Source organism: Falco biarmicus, chromosome 4, assembly GCF_023638135.1.
Source record: "Falco biarmicus isolate bFalBia1 chromosome 4, bFalBia1.pri, whole genome shotgun sequence".
Classification (NCBI taxonomy): domain Eukaryota; kingdom Metazoa; phylum Chordata; class Aves; order Falconiformes; family Falconidae; genus Falco; species Falco biarmicus.
Genome location: NC_079291.1, coordinates 59,246,394 through 59,260,692, shown reverse-complemented (window position 1 = coordinate 59,260,692; position 14,299 = coordinate 59,246,394). Strand labels below are relative to the sequence as shown.

The window sequence follows — 14,299 nt, the reverse complement described above, 5'->3', positions numbered from 1 at the left end:
AGAAGAGCAAATACTTTCTCAAAACCCCCACCCCAAAACAAAGCCCAAAAAAGCCTCAGGCATCTTGTGTTTCACATTTTTGAGCTATTAATTCAGTGTCCACTGTGGGAACACAAAAGTAGGACAACACTGTCTGTTGGACAGCCCAGCAGTTCAGCCTGTCTTCTCATCCTTGTGGCTATTTGAAGGAAAAAGAATTGTTCATAGCTTTCAGACTCATATTGATAATGAGACAAATTCTGAATCTGATTTGAACACCAGGAGGGGTAGGATGGTGTCAAGTTAATGAATACAAACATCCCATTTCTCATATCAGCATGGAGGAAAAACCTCACACAACATCCCAGAGGCTTCTCATCCAATAGCTTTTCTCCACTCTAGCTCATTGAATCTAGACTCTTCTCCACAAAGTGAGCTGTTCTTCATTCAGTCCTTCCAGAGCAGAGCTGGGAGATTCACATTTCCCCTTTTCTATACCTTTGTGGTGATTCTGAGTGGATAATGTCTAAGAAATCCGTCCCATATCAAATACATCTGTAAGGAATGCTGTGGTGTCCTGAAAATCCGGTACATAAACCAGTCTGATGAACTAAAGATGTCAATGCTACTACTCATGTCAATCAGAAAAGCCTTTTCTCATTTTATCAACCTACTTTTTGTCTTCCAGAACTGAACATTGGCATCACAAAACGTCTGAAGAATACTGAAATCCAGGAGGGAGAAGATTGCACTTTTGAGTGTATTTTGTCCCATGAAAGCATTGATGACTTCAACTGGACACTGAATGGGAGCAAACTGGAAAGTGGTGGGCGATTTAGAACCTCTAACATGGGTCGGAAATATATACTCAGTATCAAAAGTGTGATTCCTGATGATGCTGGGGAAATAATTTTCACTGCCCGTGGTCTAACCTCCAAAGCTGCTTTGGTTGTGAAAGGTAATGAGATCAGAAAGGTTCTGGGGTTTGATTTCTTGGGTGTCTTTTTATAAGGTCAGTAAACTATGTAACATGTAACAGTAAACATAGTAACAGTAAACATAGTAAACTATGAAGGCAAACTCTTGTTATGATCACAGTGAATGACAGCCTTCCCTGTGAGCCTTGAAGTGCTGAGATATTTCCTTAAAAACAAGTGAAAGCCTGAACATTTTTATTCATATTTGAGAATTACAGGATGATACACTCGGTAGTGTATTTGTACAGATAATTACTACCCAGACTGCATGTATCAGAGATAATCACCCAAGGCTCCCTGGGTAGTCAGTGGAGAGAAGAAATAGTTTTCAGATATACTTTGCCATCCACTGTTAGACCTATTTAAGACAAAAAAAATTGTTCCTTGAAGTCTCTTGCCCGTGCTTAGCAGATCACTGCTGCTTGCAGAGCAGCCCTGGAGCGAGTGCCGCCTCTACACATCTCTGTGGCACAGATGTCTCTATTTAGGGAGACAGATCCCACCACAACTGCACACCTACAGTAACTTCAGTGATGACAAAATGACATCCCCTGAAAAGGATGCCATCAGGACAAGTTCTCAGTTCCTGTAAGCAATCATTCATATTCGCTGAGAGCCCAATTAATATGTACTAAAGAGCAAGACTATTTCCCCCTCCCTTCCCTAACATATTACAAATCATTCATTGGGGAATATGAAAACTTGCTAAATATTTTAATTGCAAACCCCCAATCATATAGCGATCATGATTTTTATTCAAAGTTCCCTTTCTGTTCCCCCTTTCTTCAGAAAAACCTACTGAAGTTATAAAACAGCTGGAGGATAAAACATCAGCAGCGGGGCAGGACATCAGCCTGAGCTGTGAGTTGTCAAAACCTGATGTGAGCATCAGGTGGTACAAGGATGGCAAAGCAATCCGAAAAAGCCAGAAATACGACTTGCACCAAGAGGGAACACGGGCCATACTGATCATCCATGATTCTACGGTCAAGGACAGTGGGGAATACACCTGTGAGACGGAGGTCTCTAAAACGAAAGCAAGGATCACAGTGCAAGGTCAGTTGAAGCATGCATAGGGGCTGGTGTGTACAGAAGTTGGGGTAAATATCTACAATCTGTGGGAAATGTTCTTCTCATCTCCCTAAACAGGATCAATTTTTAGTTTTCAAAAAACATTGTGGATTAAAAGCCTTTTTAAAAAAACCTGAAAATCCACCTAGTAGATACTGAAAAATCAATGTGCTATGTAATGAGCCAATCATAACTGGCAAATTGAATTAGTCTTTTTTGAACATGGGTGATCAAAACTGTATGTGGTCTGCAAGATGAGACCTCACCAGTACCTGTACGATGCCATTAAACTTTCCTGGAAATATCTTACCTGATATGTCCTGGGACAAGAGGTGGACCTGGTGATCTTCTTAGACCCATTCCATCTGATAGGATGAGAAGAAACAGCCTCAAGTTGTGCCAGGGGAGGTTTAGACTGGATATGAGGAAAACTTTCTTCCCTGAAAAGGTGGTCAAGCACTGGAACAGGCTGCCCAGGGAGGTGGTGGAGTCACCATCCCTAGGGGTATTTAAGAGATGTGTACATGTGGCAGTTAGGAACATGGTTTTAGTGGTGGACTTTGAACTTCATGATCTTGAGGGCCTTTATCAACTTAAATGATTGTCTGATTCAATGATTCTGTATTCTGTGATTATTTACAAATGGGGTGGAGGGGATTCAAAACCATTCTCTATGTGCAGCACTTGTTTACAAATCTGTGTGTCTCTTTTTTTTTTTTTTTCTTTTTTTTTTCCCTTCTAGAAAAACCGAATTATTTTGTCAAGGAACTTTCAGATCTGAAAGTCGATGAAAATGGAACTGCAGTTTTTATGTGCCAGAGTGAGAAAGCTGCATCCTCTGTGGTCTGGAGGAAAGGCATAGCTGAACTCAGGGCTAGCAAGAAATACGAGATTACACAGAAGGGACAAGTCCTCCAGCTGACCATAAAGAACTTGGAGAAAAGTGACAGTGACACTTACACTTGCGACATTGGTGATGCTCAGTCCAGAGCCAAGCTAGTTGTGCAAGGTATGCATGAGAGGGATATGGTTGTACAGCCTGTTTCTCCAGCAGGAAGCACTATATGCATAGGCAGATCTATCTCTCAGCAAATGGGTGCCAGATCCACCAGTTTCTGGCTCTGTCTCACTTGTGATGGACGTACGCAGCACAGGACATGTGGACAGAAGCCTAGCAACGTGGAGCTGGACGTGCAGAGCAATTTGTCAGTTTGAAGCAATTACACCTGGAGTACTTTGGGTATGATGTAAACCTCAAAATACTGATGTGAGGAGAGGCTGGTGTTCCTGTGTGAACAGATGATGGATATGGTTCAGGGGGCCTGCTATTAGACAAGGGAAAAATTATTCTGGCTCCAGGCTTTTCACCATGTCCCTTGATGTCTCGTTCTACTAGTGCTTTCTAAGAGGGGATGGGTGAATGAGTGGTCTAGGCGTCCTTAAGTGCTTAATGTCCTTTTGCTCCTTGGAGATGAAAGGTACAACCCAACCTCCAGCTGAAGAGTACAACCCAACAGCTTTTATTTGATGCTATGGACAGTAAATGAGCGGTGGTGGGCAATGTTAACAGCAGGGCAGTATTCAGGGGGAAGGAGTGAGGTCTGGTTGTTACTGTGCCTCACCAGTTCCCTCACTGATGCCCTGACTGGGAGAAACCCTTGAGCTAAAATTGATGAAACAACAAGAGAATGAGAGGAACAATTCAGAAATAGTCATGTGGAGATGCAGTGGTGGTGTCCACTTATTAATCATTATAGTTAGTCATTAAAGACTAGGGGGTAGTGTCAGACTCCTCCACCTCTGATCATCTGCTAGAGCAGCCTTGAGAAGCAAAGAAGTGTGCTTCATCCTCATTATGGCCTCAGGGTCTGAGCTACCTGAATTCACTCTGAGGTTTCTAACACCAATTTTTCAGTGTGAAAAAATACTTCTCTGTCACAAAGCTCAAGGTAAAAGTAAAAATTCCCTGTACTGGTTTTGTAAGTAGGAGCAACATTAGGTACATCTTTATGTACACAGATAACCTTATCTTATTTATTTATTTTTAGTTAGGTCTATATCTATGTAGGCAGTTTTTCAGGATTGTTGTTTTATTTCTTTTTACTAAAGCTGCAGTCAGACACTACCCACTGTGTTTAAGGTTGGACCAAGCTCAAAGAAGGTGGAGGCTGGGTGTTCCTGTCCCATAGAAAGCAAGTTATATTTGCTCTAGAAAAACAGAGGGGTTTTCGTGGGAGGGATCATCTGCTTAGTGACATCTACAGCCCAAATGATGCTGTCAAGAGACTTTCTAGGTAGTTTCATTATGAGAACCTTTATGACACCGGCTTTGCATTGTACTGGCTACTTGTTTTGCTGTATGTGTTCTGGTGCTTTGAAGTTGTCTTCATCCTAATTTGGTGTGTGTCCTGTATATCTTATCATCTTGAGTGGTTTTTGTGTTCAGTAACGGGCGAATTGCGTTTCAGTCTTCTGTATCATGAACATATTTCTTCCTTGAAATGCTCACGTGGGAAATCTTGGAGTTTTCCATATCGATTTTCATGCTAGAACCAGAAGATTCCAGTAATTGATGTATCTATGTTCCTTTCAGGCCAGAAAGTGCTAATAACAGAAGACCTGGAAGATGTCACTGTGTTAGAAGGAGAATCTGCCATGTTCAGATGCAGAATCTCTCCTGTAGAGTATAGCAAAGTGCAGTGGTTTTTGGATAAAACCCCACTCCATACCAATGAACTTAATGAGATCCAGTCTCAGCCTGGTGGATATCACTTGCTAACGTTGAAAAAACTCTCACTGAAGGACTCGGGGGTCATTACATTTGAAGCTGGTGATAAGAAAACATCTGCCAGTTTGGTTGTTAAAGGTAATTCAATCATAAAGACTGCAGGAGAGGAAAGAACGTGTAGAAGTAAATAGGGGTTAATGTGGGTAGGTGAAAAAATAATAAAAATGCTACAAATTTGGCCCCACCATATGTATTTGTGTATATGCTCAAGAATAACATTGCCTATGTTATGACATTAGGGCTGGGGAATGAACACTTTGTAATCCTGGATAACTCTCAGAGCGTTTATTGGACCTTAGGTGGGAATGTTATACTGCAGTGATGGTACATTGGGTGCCTTGTCCAGTTTTCCTTAAGCCGAGCTGATAGGATGATGATAAAGGAGAAGAAATCAATTAGTTTGAGAAAAAAAAAAAAACAAAACCAAACCCAAAGTGCAACAAATAGGTTTTTGATTTAGTTTTCATTGTTTGATAGGCAACGTTATGTGTGTTCTCTGCTATTCATTGTTGACAATGAATTGTTTTTTCTGGAGAAGTTAAACAGAGTTAAAACTGTAGTGTTAGTCTACTTCCATGGAGAGGGAGTAAAATGCATGTCAGACAGCCCAGGAGGGCAGGGTTGGAGAGGTGTTTTCTTACTGGAAACATAAATAGTTGTTATGGCCCACAGAAATAAAATACGGTCTCCACTGTGTCAGATCATATTCTCATTCTTTGCAGAATTGCCACATTTCCTGTGAAACTTTTTTTTTTTTTTCAAAATTTACCCAAATTTTGCCATGCTACAAAATGCAAACAGATATTTTGGTGGCTTTTTTTTTTTTTTTTTTCCTGAAGGCAAATTAAAGGTCCTTTTTCGAAAAAGGCTAACTCCTTTTGGTAGTGCTAATATATGGTGCTATACTACCAAACCCAAGTTTGGTCTCCTGATTGATTGGATTTTTATGAATTAAAAACCATTAAGAGAGCAGTTCATCTTCTCTGTCCTAGTGGCCTGATTTGGAAGTGAATATTTGGTCTTTGGAGGTGTCATCTTCCAGCGGCTATAGAGACACCTTATGTGACCTATCTGAGCTATCTGCCTGGTTTTTAGAGGACTCATACTGATGAGATGAGACCTGCTTTAGGTGACTGGCTTTGAAAAACCTGTAATGTGCCTCACTTCGTGCAGATTTAGCTTTTCCACATTCAGTTAGAAGGTTCAAACTAATCAGCTCATGGGGAAAACGGCTTAGGAAAATCGTGCCTCTATCTTGTTCCTATTTGGAGAGATGTGAGAGAGATCTTACTTATGGTCTTCAACAGGCATGTTGTCTGCTCTGTTTCTCCCAGATGGCATTAGGTATTTACTAACAACACTTTATGGTATGACTGGTGCCTTCCCAAGGGCTTTATAGTCATGAACACAAAATTATTTGTCACTAACCTTGACCTGTAGTTTTGATACAGGTAGTCTTGGATGTAAATCTCACAGATTACTTGTGATCTGAAAATCCACACCTCTTCTGAAAGATCTCAGATGGTTTTTATGTGATTCTAGAGAAGCCCTGCATCTTCACAAAGGAGCTGGTTGATACTGAAGTCACTGAGGGAGAGGATGTGATCCTTCACTGTGAAACCTCCAAATCAGACAGCGCTGTAAAGTGGTGCAAAGATGGGAAGAGCCTTAGGAATTCTTCCAAGTATAACATCAGCCGGTCGGGATTTGAAGCCAAGCTTGTCATTCACAGGGCAGAAGAAAAGGACAGTGGCAGATATGAGTGTGAGGCTGGAGCAGCTAAAAGTAGTGCGGTTATTACTGTCAAGGGTAAGAACATTTGGAGTGATGGTTTGGGTCCTAACTCGTCATCTAACACCAAGGTCAGAGTAATAAACTGAAATGATAAAAATGTGGAACTATACTGAAAAGGAGCCTCGTGTCATTGCACCACAGTGCAGGAGAGCTTCTCATCAAGGCATCTGGAACAGCACCCAGAGAGGTCATAGAACGAAACAGGAAAATCCTTCATCTTATCTGTTTTAGCTCTGTGGAAATCAAGTGTCTAAGCTCTTTGGAGAAGAGAGCAATGGGTCAGTAAAGGACAGTGGGTATGTCTGTAGGAGATCCACCCAGCCTAAGATGTAATCTAGAGAAAGGATGAATCACCTTCTGAAGGTGTCTCCGCTGATGGCCCTCTCCAAGGAGGGAGCTCCACCACCACGTTTGTCTGGGTAACTGCTTTAGGCAGCCAAATTTATTGAGAGGAATGCACCCAAAAACTGTGATCGAGCAGAAGGTGCTGTCTAAAGAGTTGCTGTCTGAGCTGAAGCAAAAGTTCTGTTCTTAGGCACGGGAGACCTTAGTGTCACTTCCCTGAACATGCTGGATAAGCACCGAGTACGTTAGGTCAGGGTTGGGTCTGAGCCGTGTCGGAACAGGGCTTATCTACTACCAGTGTTGTAATAACTCCTGCCTGCCTTGAGTGACTACCCCAGCCCACGGCTGAGGAGGAGCTTGGTATCTGTGAGCTAAATCACCCCTTCACATGGGCAGGTTTGAGCAGGTCCAGGTTGTTACTGGCACAGGCTATGTTTAGCCTGACCAGCGGATCTCCTGCATGCAAGGTGTATGTAACACACCTGGGAAGGGCAGGTTGGAAGCTGTACCTGGATTAGAGAAGTCAGTGTGACCAAAAAGCGTTTGGGTTGTTGCAATAGTCAACCTGAACCTCAGAGCACGAAGAGGGAAGGCAAGATGCTCACAGTATTGATCTAGAGTGCAAAAAAGCCAGCTTAAGGCTGAGATCTACTGTGCAGGGAAAGAGAAGACCTTGGTGGTGTAACGAAGAAGAGAGGTGATGGTTAATGGTCCTGATTTTCTATGTCTTTCTGTAGCACTAGGATGTTTTCCCAATACTCGTTACACACCAAAGAAAGATCTGTGCTGGCTTCAGCAGGACCTGGATCTCACCTGTGATGAACAATTTTCTATTAGCAGAAACCACATTTGTGATGCTACATAGCTGCCCTGTTTTTCCCTTCACACAGAAAGGTGTGATGGATGCAGGATTTAAACACACGGATTCAGACCACCAGTAGACCACCAGAATCAAGTCACAAGGGTGTCTACAAAAAATTACACTGTTGCACCTTTCGTTTATCTGTTAGGGTCAGATCAGAACAGCAGAATGCCAAAATAGCACAAAAAAAAAAAAAAAAAAAAAAAAAAGGAGAGAAAAAATGCCAGTAGCCATGTGCCACTGAGTGTCCCAAAGTAGAAGTAGAAGGGGAGCAGAACAGTCTGTAGTATTTCAATTAGCCACAGGACAGCTGTATCATGAATCAGTAGCTGACTTGCATATTTATAAGACAGCAGAAGCTAGGAAGAAATTGGTTTTTTTTTTCATAAATGGAGGGGAAAACACTTCAGCTGAGGATTTTTTCCCAATAGGAGCCTTGCTTATGCTAGCTGACCTTAAAGCCTTGAATCCTAAGCTGATAGAGCCTGCACAGGGATCTCCACAGGGACCCTTTCACGTACAGCTGTGCTTTCCTCTCTGTTTGCTCTGTGCTGTTTCTAAGTCTGTATTCATGTCGGATAAAAACATGTTGTGGGTCTTTCTTATGAGAAATCAATACTGCTGGTCATGATAGAAAGTGCTTTGCCATTTCTCTGTGTCCTCTGTGTTACGTGTGAGCTGACCTCGGTAAAGTTTTACAGTTTTTGTGCCAGTTGTCCAGCTCTGACCACCCATCTGCAACACTGCAACACACTGTGTCATTAATGGCAGTGCAGCAGCTGCCACTAATTTGATAATGACAATTGTAATAGTAGCAACATCTTCAATGGTGTATATAGTGGTTAAAAGGAAAATAAGCAGATGGTCTCAAATATTTGTTATTTTTTTTTTCTGCTGTAGAGCGCTGGCAGCCAGATGTGAGTTGTCAGAATCTGTTTACTGTTCACTAGTGCTTTTCCATTCCTGTGGTTTTCTATCTCAGTAATGGAATCTGAAACAAAAAGGGGAAAGTGATTTCCAACCTCCTGTGTTTCCTTAAACATTTGCAATATTCTTTTTCAGAAATACCAGTTCTTTTCAAGAAAGAGCTCCAAAATGAAGAAGTTAAAGAAGGCAAACAAGTCAAGCTGACCTGTGAGCTCAGCAAACCTGATACCCCAGTGAAATGGATGAAGGGAAGCACTGTTCTCTATGCCAGTGAGAAGTATGAATTCAAGCAGCATGGTACTGTGGCAGAGCTCATTATTCGAGATGTCAAATCAATAGACTCTGGAGACTATACCTGCAGCACTGGAGAACTGAAGACCACGGCTCGGGTGAAAGTAAATGGTAGGCAGAGTTAGAAACATTGCCACAGTTGCTTAATGCATTGCTTAATAGATAAAAAAAAAAAACCAACCACATAACACTTCTTTTTTGTGGCAGTGCTATCTCCCACTGGGCAACAAATAAGTGCAGAGGATTCATTTTCTATACCCTATGTGCCATAGCTCCTGACCTATCAGCTATTTTACATGGCTGTGATCCAGACTTGAGTTAGAGATGAAGATGCAGAAGTGTCGGAGCACAAGAACATGAAAACAGAATTGCAGGCAATTTGCAAATGGCAAATTGCAGGTGTCCAACTGATGTTTAGAACCCCAAACTCCTGAAACCATCTTTTTTAAAGGCTCTTGGATGTCATCTGCACTCCCAAATGCCTTAAAAAATACAGTACCTTTAGTAGTATAGCAAATGTAGTTTATGCTGGGGCAGAAAGCAGGAGAGGTACAGGACATGAACACTGTCTCGGAGCCCTGCAGCAGCAGGGAATTTGTTAGGTGAGGATTCCCAGAAGACTCAGTAGGGATCCTTATTAAAAGTGAGAGAAACTTCCCCCATACTCCTAGGAGTCCACAGTGAGATGATAACATTGCAGGGAGAGGTTTCATCCTGCTCCCAAGCAGAATCATTTTGATGCCACGCAGCCAAGGGAGGGTCTAGGGCTGCTCTGCTCATTTGGAAAATGACTGGTTTTAAGATGTGACAGCTGATTGCATTCAGCTCTTGGGCCCCCAACATAAGAAGGACATGGATCTGTTGGAGTGTTACGAGATGCTCAGAGGGCTGGAGCATCTCTCCAGTGCAGACAGGCTGGGAGAGCTGGGGTTGTACAGCCCGGAGATGGGAAGGCTCCGGGAGACATTGTTCCAGCCTTCCAGTACTTAAAGGGGCCAACAAGAAAGCTGGAGAGGGGCTTTTTACAAGGGCTTGTTGTAGCGATAGGATTTACATTAGCTATTAGGAAGAAATTCCCTGTGAGGGCAGCAAGGCGCCAGCACGGGCTGCCCAGAGCAGCTGTGGGTGCCCCAGCCCTGGCAGTGCCCAAGGCCAGGCTGGATGGGGCTGGGAGCCACCGGGGCTGGGGGAAGGGGTCTCTGCGTGTGGCAGGGGGGGGACCTGGGGGGTCTTTAAGGGCCCTTCCAACCCAAAACTTTCTAGGATTTTATGATCATGGGCCACTTGGACAGCAGGTCAAGAGGGCATGTCCTAATCCCTGGTTCTGTGTTCTAGCTCTGCCTGTCCTTTTTAAACAAGCCCTGGAGAACACAGAAATGGAAGAAGGGAAATCTGTCTCCTTGCGCTGCGAGCTCACAAAAGCTGATGCCACTGTGGTGTGGAAGAAGGGAGAAGCCACGCTCCAGGCAAGTGCCAAATATGAAATGAAGCAGAAGGGGACAGTGGCAGAGCTGGTGATTCATAATACAGAGCCAGAAGATGCGGGAAGATACACCTGTGACACTGGAGACCAGCAGAGTACAGCCCAAGTCAAAATCCATGGTAGGAATAAGACACCTGCTTGTGACCTTTTGTTGTTGTCCTGGCCATGGTCCTGCTAGCCCCTGCACATCTATAGTGAATGTTGAGAAAAAAAGGGATCAGTACAAACAAAAGGCAGCTTTGGCTGGGACCATTGTGTTCTCTGTTTTCTAGGACAATAACTTTATGCTAAAACATAATAATCAAATATACCTGATAATGAAATATCTTTTCTTCTCTCTGAAATAATTCTGCTTTCTGCTCTGGATAGAGGCATTTGTCTGAGCTCTAAGCCAGGAGGTAAGAAGGGCCTCAGCTATACATTTTGTTAAAAAATATGTGATTCTTTTCTACACTTCCTCAGCAAGTCCTTATGCACCTGTGACCAACAGCATTTGGGCAGCAGAATGGTAATTACTTTGATTTACTGATTATTAGAAAATAATTGTTTTGGTTTTATTTCCTCCCAAACTCCTGGTGTGCTATTGTAAATGCAACTAGAGTCCTAGAAGTGCAGGTAGGTCAGAGCTTAACAGCTGTGCCAAGAGAGTTAGTTTTGGCTTTAAGTCCCATGTGAGGTCACCAGTTGGTAATGATTCTCCTAAAGCAAAACGAGAATGCTTCATTCCTCAGCTGTGTCTGTGCTCATCAAAGAAAAGCTGAAGAATGTGGAAGCTGTGGAAGGTGGGGCAGCCACCCTGCGATGCCAGCTGAGCAGAGAGGCTCCTGTGGAGTGGAGGAAGGGGCACACTCTTCTCCGGCCGAGTAAAAAGTACAAGATGAGGCAGGAGGGCATGGTGGCTGAGCTGCAGATCCATGATCTGGACCCAAAGGATGCTGGAGACTATACATGTGTAGTGGGGAGCTAAAAAAACCACAGCAGCCTTGTCAGTGAATGGTAAAAAGTCAGAAATAACCTGTGAAACTCTGGAACATTTTGCCCCATCTTTTCCCTCCTCCTCTCTGTACATTCCCTCACACCACCTGCCGTCATGTCCTGCTTCTACTTTTTTCATCCTGCCACTCTTTCATGTTGCCCTGTCACTCCTTTCCCTGATCTCCATCCGTGATCAGCTTTCATTATGCCCAGTGTTGGATGTCTGTGTGTGTGTTGTGTTGTTGTCTTACCTTTCCTCAAGTGAAGGGTGCTGACATGCATGTAATTTTTCCTGAATTAGTATGGAAACATAAGATTCCTTGGAATTTTCAGTTAAGGAGGGTTCATCACTTTTCATGATGAGGATGAGTGTGTCGTTTGTATGCATGATCCCAATCAAGATCACGAATACTTTGATTCTGACAGAACAATTTAATAGGGATTTCTTTTTGCCATCCACAAAAAAAAAAGGCATGATGTGCTCAAAGGTTAATGCTGTTACAGTAAGGCTTAGGTAGTCATACGATGAATCATGATTCAGCCTCTGACCAGAGATCTGGGCAGGGTCTTGCGTTGCAATCCCTTTTCATTCTGCATCTCTCAGCCCTGCCAGTCCGTTTCAAAAAAGAGCTGAGGAACGAGGAAGCCACTGAGAGTGGGACGGCCACACTGCAGTGCGAGCTGAGCCAGGCGGTGGGCTCGGTCGAGTGGAGGAAGGATGGGAAGGTGCTGATGCCAAACGACAAATACAAAATGAGACAGGAAGGGCGTTTTGTTGAGCTGGTTATCCAAGACCTAGACCTGACGGATGCTGGGAGCTATACCTGCGTGTGTGGAGACCAGAAGACAACAGCTGCTTTGAGAGTGAATGGTAACTTCCACCTGTGTTTCTCATTAAGCCCCAAACTTAGTATATTTGACAGCATTTGCTGGTCATCCGAAGTTTGGTTGGTGTGATTCTGTAGAGGTTCCATGTTCTTGGCCCTGTAGTGCCAAAGTTGCCCTATTAGAGAATATTCCCTTATGCTTTTTTTGCTGAAGACAGCATGGCTATGTTGTATATTGTTTTCTCTAATTTCTTTCTTTTTGCTCTAGGAGGTTTTACCCCCCCTTTCAACTGTACCCACCTAGCAGTAGGGCGGTTTTGGTTAAATGTATGCACTGCAGCCCAGTAACTCACAGCAGTGTCCAGTCCTTTTTGATCTGGTGCTGATTCCTTCTCTATTGGTATTGCATCCTTCAGCCTTGCCTGTCCTCTTCCAAGAAGAAATGTTGAACAAGGAAGCTACAGAGGGGGAGGCAGTCACTTTGCACTGTAAACTGAGCAAATCGGCCCCGGTTGAGTGGAGAAAGGGGAATACAGTCCTCAAGCCAAGTGAAAAATACAAAATAGAGCAGGAAGGTCCCTTTGCAGAGCTGATGATCCGGGATTTGGACTTGGCAGATGCTGGTGATTACAGCTGTGTATGTGGAGACCAACAGACTACAGCTGCTTTGACAGTAAATGGTAAAAAGAAATTCTCAGCACGTACCCCAAGTAAACTGGTATAATTCCAAGATCTCTTCCTCTTTTTCTCCTGTTTCTTCTGGTCCCTGTATACCTCTGTCCTCCCCCCTGCTGATTAATTTTTCTATCCTGTTTTCTTTCACTCTCTCCTTTCACCTGATGCCTCCTTGCTATGCTGTTTGCCTTCCTAGGGACTATGTTCAAATGACAAGTGGAGTACAGGTCCCCAAGTCAACACAATCTCCCTAGTCCTGTGTAGCTGCTTGTTTAAAAGTTTTCCCATAGGGATTGACCAAAAAGTGGGAATGATAATTTACCTTTTGTAACTTAGTAGACTGTTACACTTGTTGCTTCTAAAAGGAACATGTTTTCATCAGCGTAGGATGCTCCACAAGGACTGTCTTCATGAAAAATAGCCTTTTTATGCTCCTGCTATTCCCAGACCTTTTTAACCAATTTTGGCTTAACTCGTCCAAAGCATATACTTTATCTCTGCAGAAAGCTGACAGCATGTTTGTAACTGCTCTGTTTTAAGGAGCTCTATTTATAAAAATACAGACAGTGCCATGAATCAGGCACTTCTGTAGAACTACTGTTTTTCTCAAGGGAAACAAAAAGCTCTGGATCTCACGTTAAAACACAGCCTTTAATTTTATCCGTGTGATTTTATGGTATATGAAGTACAGGCTTGTCAACTAAGTTTGCCGATAAACGGGCTTGCTTTAAAAGCAAGTTCTGAAGTGTGAGGACCAAAAAATTAAAAATCAGACTGAAATGTCTTTTGAGATGTTAGAGATTGGAATGAAATCCTGGAGTGTGAAGGTCTTGTGGCTTCAGTGACGTGCAGGTTCAGGGAGATAAGAGGGTGAGCAGGTGGGTCAGGCTTTCTTGGTGTTGATGCTGTGTCCGTATTGCATTTACTCTGCAGTTCTGCCTGCTCTTTTCACCAAAGAACTGACAGATGAAGAAGCCACAGAAGGTAAAAGCGTGTCTCTGCAGTGTGAGCTGAATAAGGCTGCTGCTAACGTGGAGTGGAAGAAGGGATTCAAGACCCTCAAATCAAATGACAAATACAAAATGAAGCGCAAAGGTGTTGTTGCTGAGCTTATAATCCAAAATCTAGAAATGACGGATGCTGGAAATTATTCCTGTGTGTGCGGAGACCAGCAGACTATGGCAGTTTTAACAGTACATGGTAAAACAAACAAAACAAGATACATACTAAAAGTAACTGTCCCATTTGCTCTGTTCATTTTAACAGATGCCTTGTTACCCTTCCATCTCCCTCCTTCTGTCAGAC

The 14,299-nt window shown here is 43.1% G+C and overlaps 1 protein-coding gene across 1 annotated transcript in view; it reads left to right on the top strand.

The window, feature by feature from the left end:
- Window positions 1-14,299, top strand: part of OBSCN (obscurin, cytoskeletal calmodulin and titin-interacting RhoGEF) — a 184,233-nt gene that overhangs the window by 61,345 nt on the left and 108,589 nt on the right. Inside the window, exons 30-39 of the mRNA XM_056336858.1 lie at window positions 668-937; window positions 1,746-2,012; window positions 2,770-3,036; window positions 4,621-4,893; window positions 6,358-6,624; window positions 8,879-9,145; window positions 10,370-10,636; window positions 12,097-12,363; window positions 12,736-12,999; window positions 13,928-14,194. Coding sequence (XP_056192833.1) covers window positions 668-937; window positions 1,746-2,012; window positions 2,770-3,036; window positions 4,621-4,893; window positions 6,358-6,624; window positions 8,879-9,145; window positions 10,370-10,636; window positions 12,097-12,363; window positions 12,736-12,999; window positions 13,928-14,194 — 2,676 coding nt within the window. The remainder of the gene's footprint in view (window positions 1-667; window positions 938-1,745; window positions 2,013-2,769; window positions 3,037-4,620; window positions 4,894-6,357; window positions 6,625-8,878; window positions 9,146-10,369; window positions 10,637-12,096; window positions 12,364-12,735; window positions 13,000-13,927; window positions 14,195-14,299) is intronic.